Raw genomic sequence first — 19,798 nt, 5'->3', positions numbered from 1 at the left:
TTCTCTGTCTCTGTATACTCTTCCTTCTCTGTCTCTGTATACTCTTCCTTCTCTGTCTCTGTATACTCTTCCTTCTCTGTCTCTGTATACTATTCCTTCTCTGTCTCTGTATACTATTCCTTCTCTGTCTCTGTATACTATTCCTTCTCTGTCTCTGTATACTATTCCTTCTCTGTCCGTAAGTCTATATACTCTTCCATCTCTATATACTCTTCCTTCTCTATCTCTGTCTCTATATACTATTCCTTTTCTGTCTCTATATGTGGCTGTTTATGTGAAAAGGGCCCACACTGTCGATATGGAGTTCTTGGTATCATTGTAACGGTTATGGTGTAACATTGTCCGAAACAGCAAAAAAAAATTTATTGAAAGCACAATTGACATATTTTTAAATACAATTTTTGCATAAAACAAAATTGTGATTTTTTTACCCAAATATGTTTTGGACTATTTTCTCTATAATTAGTATCGAGGATCTGTGCCCTTTTCACGTAAACAGCCACATATACTCTTCCTTCTCTGTCTCTGTATACTCTTCCTTCTCTGTCTCTGTATACTCTTCCTTCTCTGTCTCTGTATACTCTTCCTTCTCTGTCTCTGTATACTCTTCCTTCTCTGTCTCTGTATACTCTTCCTTCTCTGTCTCTGTATACTATTCCTTCTCTGTCTCTGTATACTATTCCTTCTCTGTCTCTGTATACTCTTCCTTCTCTGTCTCTGTATACTATTCCTTCTCTGTCTCTGTATACTATTCCTTCTCTGTCTCTGTATACTATTCCTTCTCTGTCCGTAAGTCTATATACTCTTCCATCTCTATATACTCTTCCTTCTCTATCTCTGTCTCTATATACTATTCCTTCTCTGTCTCTGTATACTATTCCTTCTCTGTCTCTGTATACTATTCCTTCTCTGTCCGTAAGTCTATATACTCTTCCATCTCTATATACTCTTCCTTCTCTATCTCTGTCTCTATATACTATTCCTTCTCTGTCTCTATATGTGGCTGTTTATGTGAAAAGGGCCCACACTGTCGATATGGAGTTCTTGGTATCATTGTAACGGTTATGGTGTAACATTGTCCGAAACAGCAAAAAAAAAATTTATTGAAAGCACAATTGACATATTTTTAAATACAATTTTTGCATAAAACAAAATTGTGATTTTTTTTACCCAAATATGTTTTGGACTATTTTCTCTATAATTAGTATCGAGGATCTGTGCCCTTTTCACGTAAACAGCCACATATACTCTTCCTTCTCTGTCTCTATATACTCTTCCTTCTCTGTCTCTGTATACTCTTCCTTCTCTGTCTCTGTATACTCTTCCTTCTCTGTATACTCTTCCTTCTCTGTCTCTGTATACTCTTCCTTCTCTGTCTCTGTATACTCTTCCTTCTCTGTCTCTGTATACTATTCCTTCTCTGTCTCTGTATACTATTCCTTCTCTGTCTCTGTATACTCTTCCTTCTCTGTCTCTGTATACTATTCCTTCTCTGTCTCTGTATACTATTCCTTCTCTGTCTCTGTATACTATTCCTTCTCTGTCCGTAAGTCTATATACTCTTCCATCTCTATATACTCTTCCTTCTCTATCTCTGTCTCTATATACTATTCCTTCTCTGTCTCTATATGTGGCTGTTTATGTGAAAAGGGCCCACACTGTCGATATGGAGTTCTTGGTATCATTGTAACGGTTATGGTGTAACATTGTCCGAAAATTTTTTTTATTGAAAGCACAATTGACATATTTTTAAATACAATTTTTGCATAAAACAAAATTGTGATTTTTTTACCCAAATATGTTTTGGACTATTTTCTCTATAATTAGTATCGACGATCTGTGCCCTTCCTTCTCTGTCTCTGTATACTCTTCCTTCTCTGTCTCTATATACTCTTCCTTCTCTGTCTCTATATACTCTTCCTTCTCTGTCTCTATATACTATTCCTTCTCTGTCTCTATATACTATTCCTTCTCTATCCATAAGTCTATATACTCTTCCATCTCTATATACTCTCCCGTCTCTATCTCTGTCTCTATATACTATCCCTTCTTTGTCTCTGTATACCATTCCTTCTCTATCAGTAGGTCTATATACTCTTCCTTCTCTATCTCTATATACTCTTCCGTCTCTATCTCTGTCTCTATATACTATCCCTTCTTTCTCTCTGTATACCATTCCTTCTCTATCAGTAAGTCTATATACTCTTCCTTCTCTGTCTCTATATACTCGTCCTTCTCTATCTCTGTCTCTATATACTATCCTTTCTTTCTCTCTGTATACCATTCCTTCTCTATCAGTAAGTCTATATACTCTTCCTGCAGATTATTCCGCCTGCACCAGCAGATCTGCAGCCTTTCCCCCAGTGCTGACTCTCACTATTCTGCCCTCTGCTCACTTCCCCATGCTCGGGTCTCTTCCTCTCCCGTCACATGGTCAGGGGGGGAGGTCACATGACTTGTTGTTATTAAAGGACCTGGTGCTGAGAGATCCGGGCGCACTGGCTGTGGGAGGGTAAGTGAAATCAGAGCCTGCAGATTTTTATTTCGATGTGATTTCCATCATGTTATTGATGATTTTGCCCCCGCCTGTACACCGGCACCTTAGTAGTTTAGTAACTTGTATTATTTACATTGTATACAAACACTTTCACTTTCTGTTACAATGTTTTCAGCGATGTCACAGAATCCAGCAGCCATGACCCCTCTTTGTTCCTGTGATGACCTCTATGGCTGTCAGTATTTTCGGCCAGGGGTCGGCTCCTCTTGGCTTGTTTACAGGCGCCTGATACGTAGTTTTTACTATTTGCTGCTATTGTTAGATGGGGCAGATTGTTGTAACATGTAAGGGCTCGTTCACATCTGCATCTTGTCTCGCTGCTTCTGATTCTGTTGCAGGGTCTCCGCGTGTCCATTGTTTTTGTCCTGACATTGCTGGAGAAAAATGTCCCATTTGTAGGAATTTTTTATTTAGTCTTAGTTGTGTAAATCCTGTCTACTACCTGTGGATCTTATCGACTATCAGGAGGACTCGGCTTTGCACGGGTATATTTCAGTTTTTTTGTGTAGTGGCCCCATAAGAATTGCCCAGTTCTGCAGCGGTGTATTGTGTATGTTGTTTGTGTGTGTCCATAAGCGTCATGTGATCCTGTATCTCACCTATTTCTGGTGGCGATATATCCTGCAGCTTCCAGAGCCCGGAGTATATAGTATTGTTTGCAACTACAGATCTGTGACGGCCACACATGGTGCAGTGAACGGACGCCAGGGTGAGACTGCTGGAGAGCGATGGCCTGGGCTCCTCACGCTTTGCTCATATAACCAGGCCTCTCAACCGTCCCAGATTCTGCGGAACATTCCCAGTTTCAGGGGGGTCCTGTCCCGCAGTCGGCGGCAGGTATGTCCCGGTTACAACTCATTTACATCCTCCGGACGCATATGAGTTGAATACACTGGAGAGTGAAGCAGAAGCTGTGGTACACCCTGCGTGTCTGCGGGCCCAGACGCTGTAGGCGTGATGTGATGACGTTAGGGCTCGTTCACATGGGGTGGATTTTGGCGCTGAATCCTTCCCCTCACAATAGAGGTCTATGTAGACCGCTAGCTTACTGAATCAGCCGCGGCGCCCGACACGGCAGCACACTCTGAACTAGGCCCATTCATTTGGGCCTACTTCAGAGCAGGAAGCCGCAACTGTCGGAAGTCATGGCAGGAGTATTTTGGTCCTATTCTGACGTGGCTTCCCGCATCAAAATCGGGACCAAAATACACCCCCCTTACCCTGTGTGAACTAGGCCTTACTCACATCGCGCCTACAACTCTGGGAATGAGACTGCGGAGCGAGCTGCAGGGGACTGAAGAAATGTGAGTATCACTGGTTTTTATGTTAAACATTGAGGGGGGCACATGAGACTAGGGACAGATGAAGGGGGGGACATGATACTAGGGGCAGAGATGGAAGGGGGGACATGAAACTAGGGGCAGAGATGGAAGGGGGGACATGAAACTGGGGGCAGAGATGAGGGGGGACATGAAACTGGGGGCAGAGATGGAAGGGGGGACATGATACTAGGGGCAGAGATGGAAGGGGGGACATGATACTAGGGGCAGAGATGGAAGGGGGGACATGATACTAGGGGCAGAGATGGAAGGGGGACATAAAACTGGGGGCAGAGATGGAAGGGGGGACATGATACTAGGGGCAGAGATGGAAGGGGGGACATGATACTAGGGGCAGAGATGGAAGGGGGGACATGATACTAGGGGCAGAGATGGAAGGGGGGACATGATACTAGGGGCAGAGATGGAAGGGGGGACATGATACTAGGGGCAGAGATGGAAGGGGGGACATGATACTAGGGGCAGAGATGGAAGGGGGGACTTGATACTAGGGGCAGAGATGGAAGGGGGGACATGATACTAGGGGCAGAGATGGAAGGGGGGACATGATACTAGGGGCAGAGATGGAAGGGGGGACATGATACTAGGGGCAGAGATGGAAGGGGGGACATGATACTAGGGGCAGAGATGGAAGGGGGGACATGATACTAGGGGCAGAGATGGAAGGGGGGACATGATACTAGGGGCAGAGATGGAAGGGGGGACATGATACTAGGGGCAGAGATGGAAGGGGGGACATGATACTAGGGGCAGAGATGGAAGGGGGGACATGATACTAGGGGCAGAGATGGAAGGGGGGACATGATACTAGGGGCAGAGATGGAAGGGGGGACATGATACTAGGGGCAGAGATGGAAGGGGGGACATGATACTAGGGGCAGAGATGGAAGGGGGGACATGATACTAGGGGCAGAGATGGAAGGGGGGACATGATACTAGGGGCAGAGATGGAAGGGGGGACATGATACTAGGGGCAGAGATGGAAGGGGGGACATGATACTAGGGGCAGAGATGGAAGGGGGGACATGATACTAGGGGCAGAGATGGAAGGGGGGACATGATACTAGGGGCAGAGATGGAAGGGGGGACATGATACTAGGGGCAGAGATGGAAGGGGGGACATGATACTAGGGGCAGAGATGGAAGGGGGGACATGATACTAGGGGCAGAGATGGAAGGGGGGACATGATACTAGGGGCAGAGATGGAAGGGGGGACATGATACTAGGGGCAGAGATGGAAGGGGGGACATGATACTAGGGGCAGAGATGGAAGGGGGGACATGATACTAGGGGCAGAGATGGAAGGGGGGACATGATACTAGGGGCAGAGATGGAAGGGGGGACATGATACTAGGGGCAGAGATGGAAGGGGGGACATGATACTAGGGGCAGAGATGGAAGGGGGGACATGATACTAGGGGCAGAGATGGAAGGGGGGACATGATACTAGGGGCAGAGATGGAAGGGGGGACATGATACTAGGGGCAGAGATGGAAGGGGGGACATGATACTAGGGGCAGAGATGGAAGGGGGGACATGATACTAGGGGCAGAGATGGAAGGGGGGACATGATACTAGGGGCAGAGATGGAAGGGGGGACATGATACTAGGGGCAGAGATGGAAGGGGGGACATGATACTAGGGGCAGAGATGGAAGGGGGGACATGATACTAGGGGCAGAGATGGAAGGGGGGACATGATACTAGGGGCAGAGATGGAAGGGGGGACATGATACTAGGGGCAGAGATGGAAGGGGGGACATGATACTAGGGGCAGAGATGGAAGGGGGGACATGATACTGGGGGCAGAGATGGAAGGGGGGACATGATACTGGGGGCAGAGATGGAAGGGGGGACATGATACTGGGGGCAGAGATGGAAGGGGGGACATGATACTGGGGGCAGAGATGGAAGGGGGGACATGATACTGGGGGCAGAGATGGAAGGGGGGACATGATACTGGGGGCAGAGATGGAAGGGGGGACATGATACTGGGGGCAGAGATGGAAGGGGGGACATGATACTGGGGGCAGAGATGGAAGGGGGGACATGATACTGGGGGCAGAGATGGAAGGGGGGACATGATACTGGGGGCAGAGATGGAAGGGGGGACATGATACTGGGGGCAGAGATGGAAGGGGGGACATGATACTGGGGGCAGAGATGGAAGGGGGGACATGATACTGGGGGCAGAGATGGAAGGGGGGACATGATACTGGGGGCAGAGATGGAAGGGGGGACATGATACTGGGGGCAGAGATGGAAGGGGGGACATGATACTGGGGGCAGAGATGGAAGGGGGACATGAAACTGGGGGCAGAGATGGAAGGGGGGGACATGATACTAAGGGCAGAGATGGAGGGAGGAGATGAAACTGGGGTAGATGAAGTGGGCACTTAAACTGGGGGTATAATAAGGGGTCTCTATCACTAGATACACGTTCTAAAAATAGGCCTGAATAGCCTTTAAAAAGACCCCCCTCACCCTGTTTTTATTAATTACTTTGGTAATCGATATGTAAATGAGCTTGATCGTGCACTCCAAGTAGTTTGCTGCCTCCAAGCCCCCCCTCCCCCCCTCCTTCTTATTCACGGTGGTTTCTATTGAAAGCACGCACGTGCGCAGTAGCGCTCCCTCCGGCGCGCTACTGTACACACTCCAGCGCCATTTTCCCATAGAGAAAAAAAAATCACTGACCGCAACGGATCAGATTTTTTTTTTTTATGTCTATACAAAGGATGGCTGTCTAGTTGTGTCCGTTGTCGCATCCATTAACAAAAATCCAAAGCTCTGCAAATAAAACAATTTCTTAAAGGCATCCTATCATTGGATACCTTTTTTTTTTTTTTCTGACTAACAGGTAAGAATTGGTTTAAGAAGGGCTATTCTTCTCCTACCTTTAGAGGTCTTCTCCGTGCCACCGTTCGTTAGAGATCCCGGTTTTTTTCAGTATGCAAATGAGTTCTCTCACAGCACTGGGAGCGCTGTCGGCTTTCCCCATCTGTGCCCCGGGTACAGAGCTTTCGGTCCCGGTACCGTAGCTCTTTACAGTCAGAAGGGCGTTTCTGAGAGTCAGTCAGGTACGTCCTTCTCCACAGCAGTGCCTATCGCGCTGTACAGTGTGAGCGGGGAGGAACGCTTCACAGTACAGCGTAATAGGCGCTGCTGTGAAGAAGGACGTAACTGACAGACTCTCAGAAACGCCCTTCTGACTGTAAAGAGCTACGGTACCGGGACCGAAAGCTCTGTACCCGGGGCACAGATGGGGAAAGCCGACAGTGCGCTGAATTCAGCGCACTTTCGGCTTTCCAGCAGAATATAGAACTGCCTGTGCCCCGGACCATGAAAGGTCCTCTTTAAAGCTATTCCTACATGTTAGTCAGAAAAACAGGGTATCCAATGATAGGATCCCTTTAAAGGGGCTCTATCAGCAAAATCATGCTGATAGAGCCCCACATATGCTTTAAAAAGGCTATTCAGGCACCGTAAATGTTATATTAAACTACCCCCCCCCCCCCCTCCCGTTTTAAAATAAAACCCTAAAACAGAATGTGCTCTATGTTCATCCACGCCTCCTCTTCCTCCAATGTCCTCCAGTCCCGTCCTCCTCCGGCGCTCGCGAACGGACATTGATAAAAAAAAAATGACCTGGGCGCATGTGCAGTAGCCGTAGTAGAAGCCGCATGCTACTGCACATGCACCCAGGTCATTTTTTTTTTTTTTATCAAAGTCCGTTCGTGAGCGCCGGAAGAAGACTGGACCGGAGGACATCGGAGGAAGAAGAAGCGTGGCTGAAGAAGACGGCGCACCCTGAATGCCCGCCCAGCGTGCACGTTCGGTAAGTAGAGCACATTCTTTTTTAGGTTATTATTTTAAAACTGGGGGGTAGTTTAATATAACATTTACGGTGCCTGAATAGTCTTATTAAAGGCTATTCACGCATATGTGGGGCTCTATCAGCATGATTTTGCTGATAGAGCCCCTTTAAAGTCACCATATTCTGACACCAATAACTTTTTTTTTTTTTTTTCTTCATATATTTCTGTGTACGGGGATGTATAGGGTGCCTGGTTTTGGAGTTACTGTAGAGCTGGGTCTTACTATGACTTAAGCCTCCCCATAATGATCATAGCCAGCCTAAATTCTCCCTAAGGCCTTTTTCCCGTGCCTGCTTTTTTCATAGCATATATATCCATTTCACTGTGTTTTTTCACACATGGACTGTGGGTACATCTTTGATCTCCTTTCGTATGTCTGTCAGTCTGCGCATCATAAATGTATCCCCTCTGGATTGAGCAGATTTATGATGCACAACCTGCCACTGTCAGAAAGGAGAAAATGCCTAAAGCAACAGTTGGTCAATGGCATATAGTTAAGTTGGGATCTTTTGGCTAACACATGTGCACAGTTACTTCATGAGGATGGCAAAGATGAGAACCTTGTCTGGCCCAGACCGCCATGATGTGGAGAAGTCTTCCTGGTGTTCTGGGCCAGATAGAGAAGGAAAGAGTAATGAGCACACACCATCGCTCTGTCTGTGATGACCCGTCAGACTCTGACTTACTAGTATGACAATAGATTCACATTGATTCAAAAACTTCCAAGCTTGCCTCCTATGGGTGTAGGCTGTACCCGTCTGATGGGATGGTTATGGCTTGGAGAACGGCCATGTGGGATTAACGTGTCTAACATGTTATTAGGATGTGGCCTAGTTTGGAGTTCACTCAGGTTCTTTTTGTTTTTTCGTTCTCTCTAGATATGAGCGAGTACTGTTCGGATCAGCCGATCCGAACAGCACGCTCGCATAGAAATGAATGGACGTAGCCGGCACGCGGGGGGTTAATCGGCCGGCCGCCGTCAAAGCGTAAGTACCAGGTGCATCCATTCATTTCTATGGAGCGTGCTGTTCGGATCGGCTGATCCGAACAGTACTCGCTCATCTCTAGTTCTCTCCATTCCAAAGCCATAATTTTTTATTTCTCTATGGACATATATGAGGGTCTTGGTTTTTGCAGAATGCGACATATTTTTAATGACTCCATTTTGGGGTCCCTATAACATTAAATAACATCATCTATATTTGTTATTTCTTGTAGAATGGTAAAAAAACAAAACAAAACCCATCAACCAGAATTTTTTTAAAATTTAGTGAGAGATATGTTAATTCTAATTTTTTACCCTTTTTTTCAGTTACAAATAATGGACCTCCATTGAGCCCCATTATAGTCAATGGGGTCCTTTTGAACGCCATTCGGGTCTGCTATGTTTGTGGCCCCGAACCTGTGAAACCTGGCTCAGATGTGAACACAGCCTTGGCGTTACACTGACCGGCAGCCATTTAGATCTTGCTACTTACGGGGTTGTGTATACTGTTATACATGGCAGACCTGGAGGTCATCGTGTGACTCCTGGATTCTGTCTTATCTTCATATACATGATAACTGTGATGATCAGTGTGCTGTAAGTGAGGAGACTGCTGCAAAGAAATCTACAGGAAACAGGAAGTCTCAGCATATTATCTGCCCTAGTGGCCAAAGTCTGACTTGCAGGATTTTTAGGAATTTAAAAAAAAAAATGTAATTAAAAAAAAAAAAAACTTATCAAAAATTCCTTACGAATATGTTTTACGTCAAACTAGAAAAAAATAAGGTAGTTTTCTGACGACCCGTTCCTAAAGTGGTTGTCTCACCAAAGACATTTATTAAAGGGAACCTGTCAGCAAGAAATCACAACCCAAACCAGCTGGAGCATGAAATTGATGTCCTCCTTATGGTCCGGCATTGCTATAATGTGTAATAAGAGACATTTTATTCCATGTGCTAATAATTTTTATAAAGTCAGGGGTTAGAGGGTCACGAATAAAGTCAGGCTCTCTGAGCCGCCTGTGGTTTCATTGATGTCCCTCAGTACAGAGATGCCACTACACAGCTTCCCTGTAATCCGACGCATGTGCCATGGTAATGTGCCTGATTCTCCTGGCGCATGCGCAGAAAGAAGGAGCTAGGGAACGTCTACCCAGGCAGACAGTACTTGCGCCAAAATCAGGATCACACTGTCACAAAGCGCTTCACCGTGGCGCATGCGCAGAGAGCAGAGTAAGCTTAGGGAACGTCTACCCAGGCAGACAGCGCATGTGCCAGAATTAGGAGCACGCCGTCACCAAACAGTTCACCATGGCCCATGCGAAGAGAACAGAGTATGCTAGGGAACATCCAACCAGGCATACAGCGCATGTGCAAGAATCGGGGCACACCTTCACCAAACAGTTCACCATGGCGCATGCGCAGAGACCAGAGTAAGCTAGGGAACGTCTACCCAGGCAGACAGCGCATGTGCCAGAATCAGGAGCACGCTGTCACCAAGCACTTTACCATGGCACATGCGTAGAGAACAGAGTAAGCTAGGGAACATTCAACCAGGCAGACAGCGCATGTGCAAGAATCGGGGCACTCCTTGACCAAACACTTCACGATGGCGCATGTGCAGAGACCAGGGTAAGCTAGGGAACATCCAACCAGGCAAATAGCGCATGCGCCAGAATCAGGAGCACACTGTCACCAAGCACTTCACCATGGCGCATGCGCAGAAAATAGAGTAAGATAGGGAACATCCAACCAGGCAGACAGTGCATGTGCAAGAATTGGGGCACGCCTTCACCAAACACTTCACCATGGCGCATGTGCAGAGACCAGAGTAAGCTAGGGAACATCCAACCAGGCAAAAAGCGCATGTGCCAAAATCATAAGCACAACGCCACCAAACACTTCACCATGACGCATGCACTGGGGATTTCTGGAAAGCTTTGCAGTGATGTTCCTGTGAGGTCAATCAATCCACATAGGGTTTGACGAGAACATGAGAACAGTGATGGGGTACGTTACCCTAATATGTCTGCACCTTGAATGTAATGTTATGATTTGTGTTCTTGCAGGCGGCTCACAATGACCAATCGAAGGAGTTTTGGAAGAAGGAAGTGGCGGCCTGATACTATGTTGTTGGGGCTCAGTGTCTTTGCCTTGGTCAGTACACTTGGCAGTGCAGTTCCCTCTTTTAAGAAGGGGTCTGATGCCTGCGCGGTGGGCCCTGACAGCCGATTTGACTGCGGACCACACAAAGCTATCACAAAGGAAGAATGTGAAGCTCGCGGTTGCTGTTTCGCTCCAGCACAAAAAAATCCGGGCATTGGACAACCCTGGTGTTTTTTCTCATCGACCTATCCAAGTTATAAGGTGACCAACAAAACGGAGACAGAACATGGATTCATCGCCACCCTCGTCCGATCCAAGAGGACCTTCATGCCGAATGATATCATGACTCTCCAGCTGGAGGTTTTATATGAGACGGATGAGCGACTGCATTTTACTGTGAGTAGTTTTTTTATTTTTGGCTTGTTTTTGGGAGCTCGTGTGTTTTCTAGATGGTTTTATTATTCTTTTCACTTGTTTGCAGATTACTGACCCGGCTCAGAAGAGATATGAAGTGCCCATAAATACTCCAAAGGCAAATGGAAAAGCGGCCAATCCTCAGTATGAGGTCCAAATTATTGAGGACCCCTTCAGCCTCGTAGTGAAAAGAAAGAGCAATGGACAGGAACTGTAAGTGGTTGGGAATAAGTAATGTATTAGGATAGACAGTGCAATAGATTATTTATAGGCTGTACTTGGGACTATGCACTTATAGGAGGTCTCTTACATTCTGGTGTCCCACAAAGAGAGCTATTTTTCTATAACTATGGGATGTGCCTATGTGTGATGGGTGTATGGATCATGCCTATGTCTAATGAGTCTATGGGGCATGCCTATGTCTAATGAGTCTATGGGGCGTGCCTATGTCCAATGAGTCTATGGGGCGTGCCTATGTCTAATAGGTGTATGGGGCGTGCCTATGTCTAATGGGTGTATGGGTGCGTATGTCTAATGGGTGTATGGGGCATGCCTATGTCTAATGGGTGTATGGGGCATGCCTATGTCTAATGGGTGTATGGGGCATGCCTATGTCTAATGAGTCTATGGAGCGTGCCTATGTCTAATGGGTGTATGGGGCGTGCCTATGTCTAATGAGTCTATGGAGCGTGCCTATGTCTAATGGGTGTATGGGGCGTGCCTATGTCTAATGAGTCTATGGAGCGTGCCTATGTCTAATGGGTGTATGGGTGCCTATGTCTAATGCGTCTATGGGGCGTGCCTATGTCTAATGGGTGTATGGGTGCCTATGTCTAATGAGTCTATGGGGCGTGCCCATATCTAATGAGTCTATGGGGCGTGCCTATGTCCAATGAGTCTATGGGGCATGCCTATGTCTAATGAATCTATGGGGCGTGCCTATGTCTAATGAGTCTATGGGGCGTGCCTATGTCTAATGAGTCTATGGGGCGTGTCTATGTCTAATGAGTCTATGGGGCGTGCCTATGTCTAATGAGTCTATGGAGCGTGCGTATGTCTAATGAGTCTATGGGGCGTGTCTATGTCCAATGAGTCTATGGGGTGTGCCTATGTCTAATGGGTGTATGGGGCGTGCCTATGTCTAATAGGTGTATGGGGCGTGCCTATGTCTAATGAGTCTATGAGGCTTGCCTATGTCTAATGGGTGTATGCGGCATGTCTATGTCTAATGAGTCTATGGGGCGTGCCTATGTCTAATGAGTCTATGGGGCGTGCCTATGTCTAATGAGTCTATGGGGCGTGCCTACGTCTAATGAGTCTATGGGGCGTGCCTATGTCTAATGAGTCTATGGGGCGTGCCTATGTCTAATGAGTCTATGGGGCGTGCCTATGTCTAATGGGTGTATGGGTGCCTATGTATAATGAGTTTATGGGGCGTGCCTATGTCTAATGAGTCTATGGGGCGTGCCTATGTCTAATGAGTCTATGGGGCGTGCCTATGTCTAATGGGTGTATGGGTGCCTATGTATAATGGGTTTATGGGGCGTGCCTATGTCTAATGAGTCTATGAGGCTTGCCTATGTCTAATGGGTGTATGCGGCATGTCTATGTCTAATGAGTCTATGGGGCGTGCCTATGTCTAATGAGTCTATGGGGCGTGCCTACGTCTAATGAGTCTATGGGGCGTGCCTATGTCTAATGAGTCTATGGGGCGTGCCTATGTCTAATGAGTCTATGGGGCATGCCTATGTCTAATGGGTGTATGGGTGCGTATGTCTAAGGGGTGTATGGGTGCGTATGTCTAAGGGGTGTATGGGGCGTGCCTATGTCTAAGGGGTGTATGGGGCGTGCCTATGTCTAAGGGGTGTATGGGGCGTGCCTATGTCTAATGGGTGTATGGGGCGTGCCTATGTCTAATGGGTGTATGGGGCGTGCCTATGTCTAATGAGTCTATGGGGCGTGCCTATGTCTAATGAGTCTATGGGGCGTGCCTATGTCTAATGGGTGTATGGGTGCCTATGTATAATGGGTTTATGGGGCGTGCCTATGTCTAATGAGTCTATGAGGCTTGCCTATGTCTAATGGGTGTATGCGGCATGTCTATGTCTAATGAGTCTATGGGGCGTGCCTATGTCTAATGAGTCTATGGGGCGTGCCTACGTCTAATGAGTCTATGGGGCGTGCCTATGTCTAATGAGTCTATGGGGCGTGCCTATGTCTAATGAGTCTATGGGGCATGCCTATGTCTAATGGGTGTATGGGTGCGTATGTCTAAGGGGTGTATGGGTGCGTATGTCTAAGGGGTGTATGGGGCGTGCCTATGTCTAAGGGGTGTATGGGGCGTGCCTATGTCTAAGGGGTGTATGGGGCGTGCCTATGTCTAATGGGTGTATGGGGCGTGCCTATGTCTAATGGGTGTATGGGGCGTGCCTATGTCTAATGGGTGTATGGGGCGTGCCTATGTCTAATGGGTGTATGGGGCGTGCACATGTCTAATGAGTCTATGGGGCGTGCCTATGTCTAATGGGTGTATGGGTGCCTATGTCTAATGAGTCTATGGAGCGTGCCTATGTCTAATGGGTGTATGGGTGCCTATGTCTAATGGGTGTATGGGTGCCTATGTATAATGGGTTTATGGGGCGTGCCTATGTCTAATGAGTCTATGGGGCGTGCCTATGTCTAATGAGTCTATGGGGCGTGCCTATGTCTAATGAGTCTATGGGGCGTGCCTATGTCTAATGAGTCTATGGGGCGTGCCTATGTCTAATGAGTCTATGGGGCGTGCCTATGTCTAATGAGTCTATGGGGCGTGCCTATGCCTAATGAGTCTATGGAGCGTGCCTATGTCTAATGAGTCTGGGGCGTGCCTATGTCTAATGAGTGTATGGGGCGTGCCTATGTCTAATGGGTGTATGGGTGCCTATGCCTAATGAGTCTATGGAGCGTGCCTATGTCTAATGAGTCTGGGGCGTGCCTATGTCTAATGAGTCTATGGGGCGTGCCTATGTCTAATGGGTGTATGGGTGCCTATGTCTAATGAGTCTATGGAGCGTGCCTATGTCTAATGGGTGTATGGGTGCCTATGTCTAATGGGTGTATGGGTGCCTATGTATAATGGGTTTATGGGGCGTGCCTATGTCTAATGAGTCTATGGGGCGTGCCTATGTCTAATGAGTCTATGGGGCGTGCCTATGTCTAATGAGTCTATGGGGCGTGCCTATGTCTAATGAGTCTATGGGGCGTGCCTATGTCTAATGAGTCTATGGGGCGTGCCTATGTCTAATGAGTCTATGGGGCGTGCCTATGCCTAATGAGTCTATGGAGCGTGCCTATGTCTAATGAGTCTGGGGCGTGCCTATGTCTAATGAGTGTATGGGGCGTGCCTATGTCTATGGGGCGTGCCTATGTCTAATGAGTCTATGGGGCGTGTCTATGTCTAATGAGTCTATGGGGTGTGCCTATGTTTAATGAGTCTATGGGGCGTGCCTATGTCTAATGAGTTTGTGGGGCGTGTCTATGTCTAAGAAGTCTATGGGGCGTGTCTATGTCTAATGAGTCTATGGGGCGTGCCTATGTCTAATGAGTTTGTGGGGCGTGTCTATGTCTAATGAGTCTATGGGGCGTGTCTATGTCTAATGAATCTATGGGGCGTGCCTATGTCTAATGGGTTTATGGGGCGTGCCTATGTCTAATGAGTCTATGGGGCGTGCCTATGTCTAATGGGTGGAGCTCGTTCATAAGACCGCTTTGACCAATCATGCTATAGGGATTTTCCGTGTTACCCACAACCAGAAATTGTGTAATAGTCACCAATTGAATTCCAATCTTCCTTGCCATACTTTATCTCCTCGGCCGCACCACGACCCCCTGGATTTGATACCATTTTCTCTAACTGTGTTATTGTTCCTTTTTGTCCTTTGCAGTGTGAATACGGGCTTGGCTCCACTTCTGTATGCTGATCAGTTCTTACAGATCTCCACAACCCTTCCCTCTCACTATATATATGGTCTGGGGGAGCATCTGACCTCTCTTAACCTAAACACTAATTGGTCCCAACTAACTTTTTGGAACAGAGATATAAATCCTCAGGTAAGGCAGGTCGGGCACTGGTGATGACCTGATATTGGGATGGTTGGAATCGTAGTCCTGAGTATCTCCAGATCTGTAGAGATGACCTTGGCCATCTACATGGTGTCTCTAGAACGTTCTGCAGGGCTCAGGATTTTCTACAGTAGGTTCAGGTTTTTTCTGTTGCTTTTGTAGAAGGAAACCAATTTGTACGGTTCTCATCCGTTCTACTTGGCTTTGGAAAAAGACGGTTCTGCTCACGGAGTCTTCCTGCTGAACAGCAATGCCATGGGTAAGTCCTAGTCTGGATTTCCCATGGGTGTCATGTCCTTGTGTATATCTCTTGCAGCTTTAACTGAACTTTTTGGAATATTGAAGGGATATTTCCATCTCGGAATATGCCTGATCGATGCCAGTCACAGCGATGGCATCTCCATCTATCTTGAGAATGGGGCTCTGATTGTAGCCACAAGTCAATGAGAGAGGGCCACACATGCCCCATTGTCTCCATTCTCTTGTATGAGACTTCCAAATAGAACTGAGACTAACTTATTACTAATATTATTGGGTTGAATTAGTCCACAATTACCGCATTAACTGTATTATTTTTTTCTCCCAATGTTTTTGCCTAGATGTTCTCCTTCAGCCCACCCCAGCCCTCACCTGGAGAACTATTGGAGGCATTTTGGACTTTTATGTGTTTTTAGGTCCAGAGCCCAAGTCTGTGATCCGCCAATATCATAATGTAATTGGTAAGAAAAACAACATGTATTAGAAGGGACTTGGTCTGCTACTGTATATATCTGGGGTACATGGAAGGGTTAACATTTCTTGGTTGCTTGGCGGTCATAGTTACATAGCAGTGTTGGAAAAATTCAAAGTAAAGTTTAATTTTATATTAAAATAAAAAGGAGCCCTGACAGTGTTCTAAACTGTTTTATAGATAGGTTCCTAGGAGCCCTGACAGTATTCTACACTATGTTTTATAGATAGGTTCCTAGGAGCCCTGACAGTATTCTACACTATGTTTTATAGATAGGTTCCTGGGAGCCCTGACAGTGTTCTACACTATGTTTTATAGATAGGTTCCTAGGAGCCCTGACAGTGTCCTACACTATGTTTTATAGATAGGTTCCTGGGAGCCCTGACAGTGTCCTACACTATGTTTTATAGATAGGTTCCTAGGAGCCCTGACAGTATTCTACACTATGTTTTATAGATAGGTTCCTAGGAGCCCTGACAGTATTCTACACTATGTTTTATAGATCGGTTCCTAGGAGCCCTGACAGTGTTATACACTATGTTTTATAGATAGGTTCCTAGGAGCCCTGACAGTGTTCTACACTATGTTTTATAGATAGGTTCCTAGGAGCCCTGACAGTGTTCTACACTATGTATTATAGATAGGTTTCTAGGAGCCCTGACAGTGTTCTACACTATGTTTTATAGATCGGTTCCTAGGAGCCCTGACAGTGTTCTACACTATGTTTTATAGATCGGTTCCTAGGAGCCCTGACAGTGTTCTACACTATGTTTTATAGATCGGTTCCTAGGAGCCCTGACAGTGTTCTACACTATGTTTTATAGATATGTATAGTCCTAGGAGCCCTGACAGTGTTCTACACTATGTTTTATAGATAGGTTCTTAGCTATAAAACAAAGTGTAGAATACTGTTAGGTTTGTTTTTTTTTGTTTTTTGTTATTTTACTTTTGGTATCATATCTGATATTAATAAATATACTTCACTAGTGGGTCTTGAAGTGGATTTCAACCCAGAAAGGAATCAAAATCCATTTAATAAAGTAGAATATAATATTTATTGATGTCACAAGTTATTCTATAGTTTAGATAAATTTTAGATACATTTTTTTGTTAATAATCTATAATTTGTGTCCCACATATGTGATGCCGGACATAACCACGGCTCTGCTGTTTCTCCAGGACTTCCCTTTATGCCTCCCCTCTGGGGTCTTGGATTCCATCTCTGTCGCTGGGGATATTCAACATCAAATATGACCCGGGAGGTTGTCAGAAATATGAGCAAAGCCAGTATGCCATTGGTGAGAGGAGACAAGTCACAGTCTCATAGTCGCACTTGTTGTCTGGTTACACGACCTTGCTCTATGACGGTGTAGTCTCTGTCTCTTTCTGTTTGTTTCTGTGTTTCTATGCCTCTGTCTCTTTCTGTTGGTCTCTGTGTCTCCATGTCTGTTCCTCTGTATCTGTACAGTATACGCTATACTTGGCTTATAAATGTGGTTCCCACTTCTTGAACCTGCATTTGGCTTTAAAATGGGGGACCCCCAACTCATGACCCCTAGTCACTACAAATGGAGGGGTGTCCATATACTTCTATGTGATAATACTTAGCTGTTTCCATAACTCCCGTAGACATTAGTAAAGCTGTGCACACTTGGCCACTATTCTCCTTAGCTACAGGTGCGGGGACTCTTGGGATGGTGGGACTACAAGTAACAGACATATATACATATCTGGTGGCTTTGGCCTTAATGTATATGTTATTGTTGCATGTACAATAGTCCGTGGCGTCCTCTTATATCAGTAGATCATCTAGTAAGGTGACGATGATGGCGATGACCACCATATACTTACTGTGCACCCTGAAATCTAATAATGCCGCACGAGGCGTCACCAGTAATATGGTCAGTCCTACGTTATCCTTAAAGAAGCCGACGCCACACTTTTCAGGGGCCTTTGAATGACATTGATTCGGTCGCTCCTCAGGGATTCCTGGAGCTGAAGGCTCAGCTGTCCGACCAGCGGATTCACAAAGTGCTCCATCATGATAAACCCGTTACAGTGATGGCTCCGAATCTGATCCTCGACCTCACATTTGTCAGCTCGGTGCAATGTTCATTGGATTATGGATGATTGAGATGGATGAGAAGGTTTCATGTTTAAAGCAAAAGTCCAGATCACAATAATGTGTAGATAAAATCCCCGGAGCCCCCCTGTAGCCCCCTCTGTAGCCCCTCTGGTCAGCTCCTTCTGTATAATGGCCACTGTGCTCTGGTAGTCTGAAGAATATTATAATGCAATAGTCGTTGCGATGTTTTCCAGGACGTGCAATGGAACGACATTGACTACATGGACCACTATCGAGACTTTACGTACGACAAAGAACGCTTTGGGGATTATCGTGCCATGGTGGACGATTTCCACGCGCAAGGACTTAAATATGTCATGATTGTGGTAAGAAAGTGTCGTCTATCACAGGGCGGGGGCTATCCGGAGACATGGAGTTCACCGGTCTCTAATTTGTATATCTATATCTATGTATCTGTATCTATATGTTTGTATCCTTTAGGATCCGGCCATCAGCACTACAGGCCCTCCTGGTACTTACCTACCCTACGACGATGGACTAAAAAGAGACGTTTTTATTAAAAATGCAACTGGCCAGCCGCTGGTGGGGAAGGTACGTGACGTGCTTTTTTATTTTTTGCACAGTGCTGCATTGCAACGTATATTACACTCCTATATACAGTCCTATCCCTGTAAATGCCACTTGTGTATAGTCAGTGATATATGAGAAATCCTATGGAGTGCTCTGCTGCCCTCTGCTGGCCAGTGTGAGAACTGTATGATTTCTTATGTGTTTTGGTTTTGGTTTTATGTAGATTGTGAGCCCCATATAGGGATATACATATAGGGATCACAATATACATTTTTTTTTTTCCCTATCAGTATGTCTTTGTAGAATGGGAGGAAATCCACGCAAACACGGATGTTGTTCCTGGCGGGATTCAAACCCAGGACTCCAGTGCTGCAAGGCTGCAGTGCTAACCACTGAGCCACTGTGTTGCCCCTGCATGATTTCATATGTGACCTTCTATAGCTTTGTGGAGCACTAGCACTCATAAAGGAGATTCACCTAGTATATGGGGTATTTATGGGGGAGGAATCTGCACATTAGCATGCAACCGTGTGCAGTCTGCGGGTGTCGCGTGGTTTTCATTGACCCATCCATTCTATTGAATGAACCAAGATGCAAATTCAGACAGGAATTGGACTCGCTCCAGTATTTGTGGCTCTTAAAGGCATCCTGGACACCCAGCTGCAAATACTATGGCAGATGTGTATATGGGCCCATTGAAATGTACTTGTGTCCGCCATTGAGGATAAAATTGCAGCCGGTTGCACGAGGCCTTAGGGAAAAAACTTTCTAAGGCCGGGTTACCATCTGCGCCCCGGCCTCCGTTTTGCAGGTTTCTGTTTCCTGCCCGAAACTGGACAGGAGACGGAAACCTGCAGTCCGTTTTCAAACCTATTCATTTGAATGGGTTTGGAAACTGTCCGCCGGTGAGCGCCGGTGAGCGTTATGTGCTCTCAGCGGCGAAACCGTTTTATTTTAACCGGACACAAAGTCGGACATGCAACAGACGGAGATCGGGCGCAAATGTGAATGAGCCGTAAGTCAAGAAGAGGC

At 46.3% G+C, this 19,798-nt stretch overlaps 1 protein-coding gene across 1 annotated transcript in view; it reads left to right on the top strand.

Moving 5' to 3' along the window:
• Positions 1–2,455: 2,455 nt before the first annotated feature.
• Positions 2,456–19,798, top strand: part of LOC142210326 (lysosomal alpha-glucosidase-like) — a 28,151-nt gene continuing 10,808 nt past the window's right edge. The window contains exons 1-9 of the mRNA XM_075279404.1: positions 2,456–2,512; positions 10,829–11,261; positions 11,347–11,492; positions 15,203–15,368; positions 15,543–15,639; positions 15,980–16,099; positions 17,290–17,408; positions 18,430–18,561; positions 18,677–18,787. Coding sequence (XP_075135505.1) covers positions 10,839–11,261; positions 11,347–11,492; positions 15,203–15,368; positions 15,543–15,639; positions 15,980–16,099; positions 17,290–17,408; positions 18,430–18,561; positions 18,677–18,787 — 1,314 coding nt within the window. The 5' untranslated portion in view covers positions 2,456–2,512; positions 10,829–10,838. The remainder of the gene's footprint in view (positions 2,513–10,828; positions 11,262–11,346; positions 11,493–15,202; positions 15,369–15,542; positions 15,640–15,979; positions 16,100–17,289; positions 17,409–18,429; positions 18,562–18,676; positions 18,788–19,798) is intronic.

Source organism: Leptodactylus fuscus, chromosome 6, assembly GCF_031893055.1.
Source record: "Leptodactylus fuscus isolate aLepFus1 chromosome 6, aLepFus1.hap2, whole genome shotgun sequence".
NCBI lineage: Eukaryota > Metazoa > Chordata > Amphibia > Anura > Leptodactylidae > Leptodactylus > Leptodactylus fuscus.
Note: the sequence above shows the minus strand (reverse complement) of the source record. Positions and strands in the feature narration are given on the sequence as shown.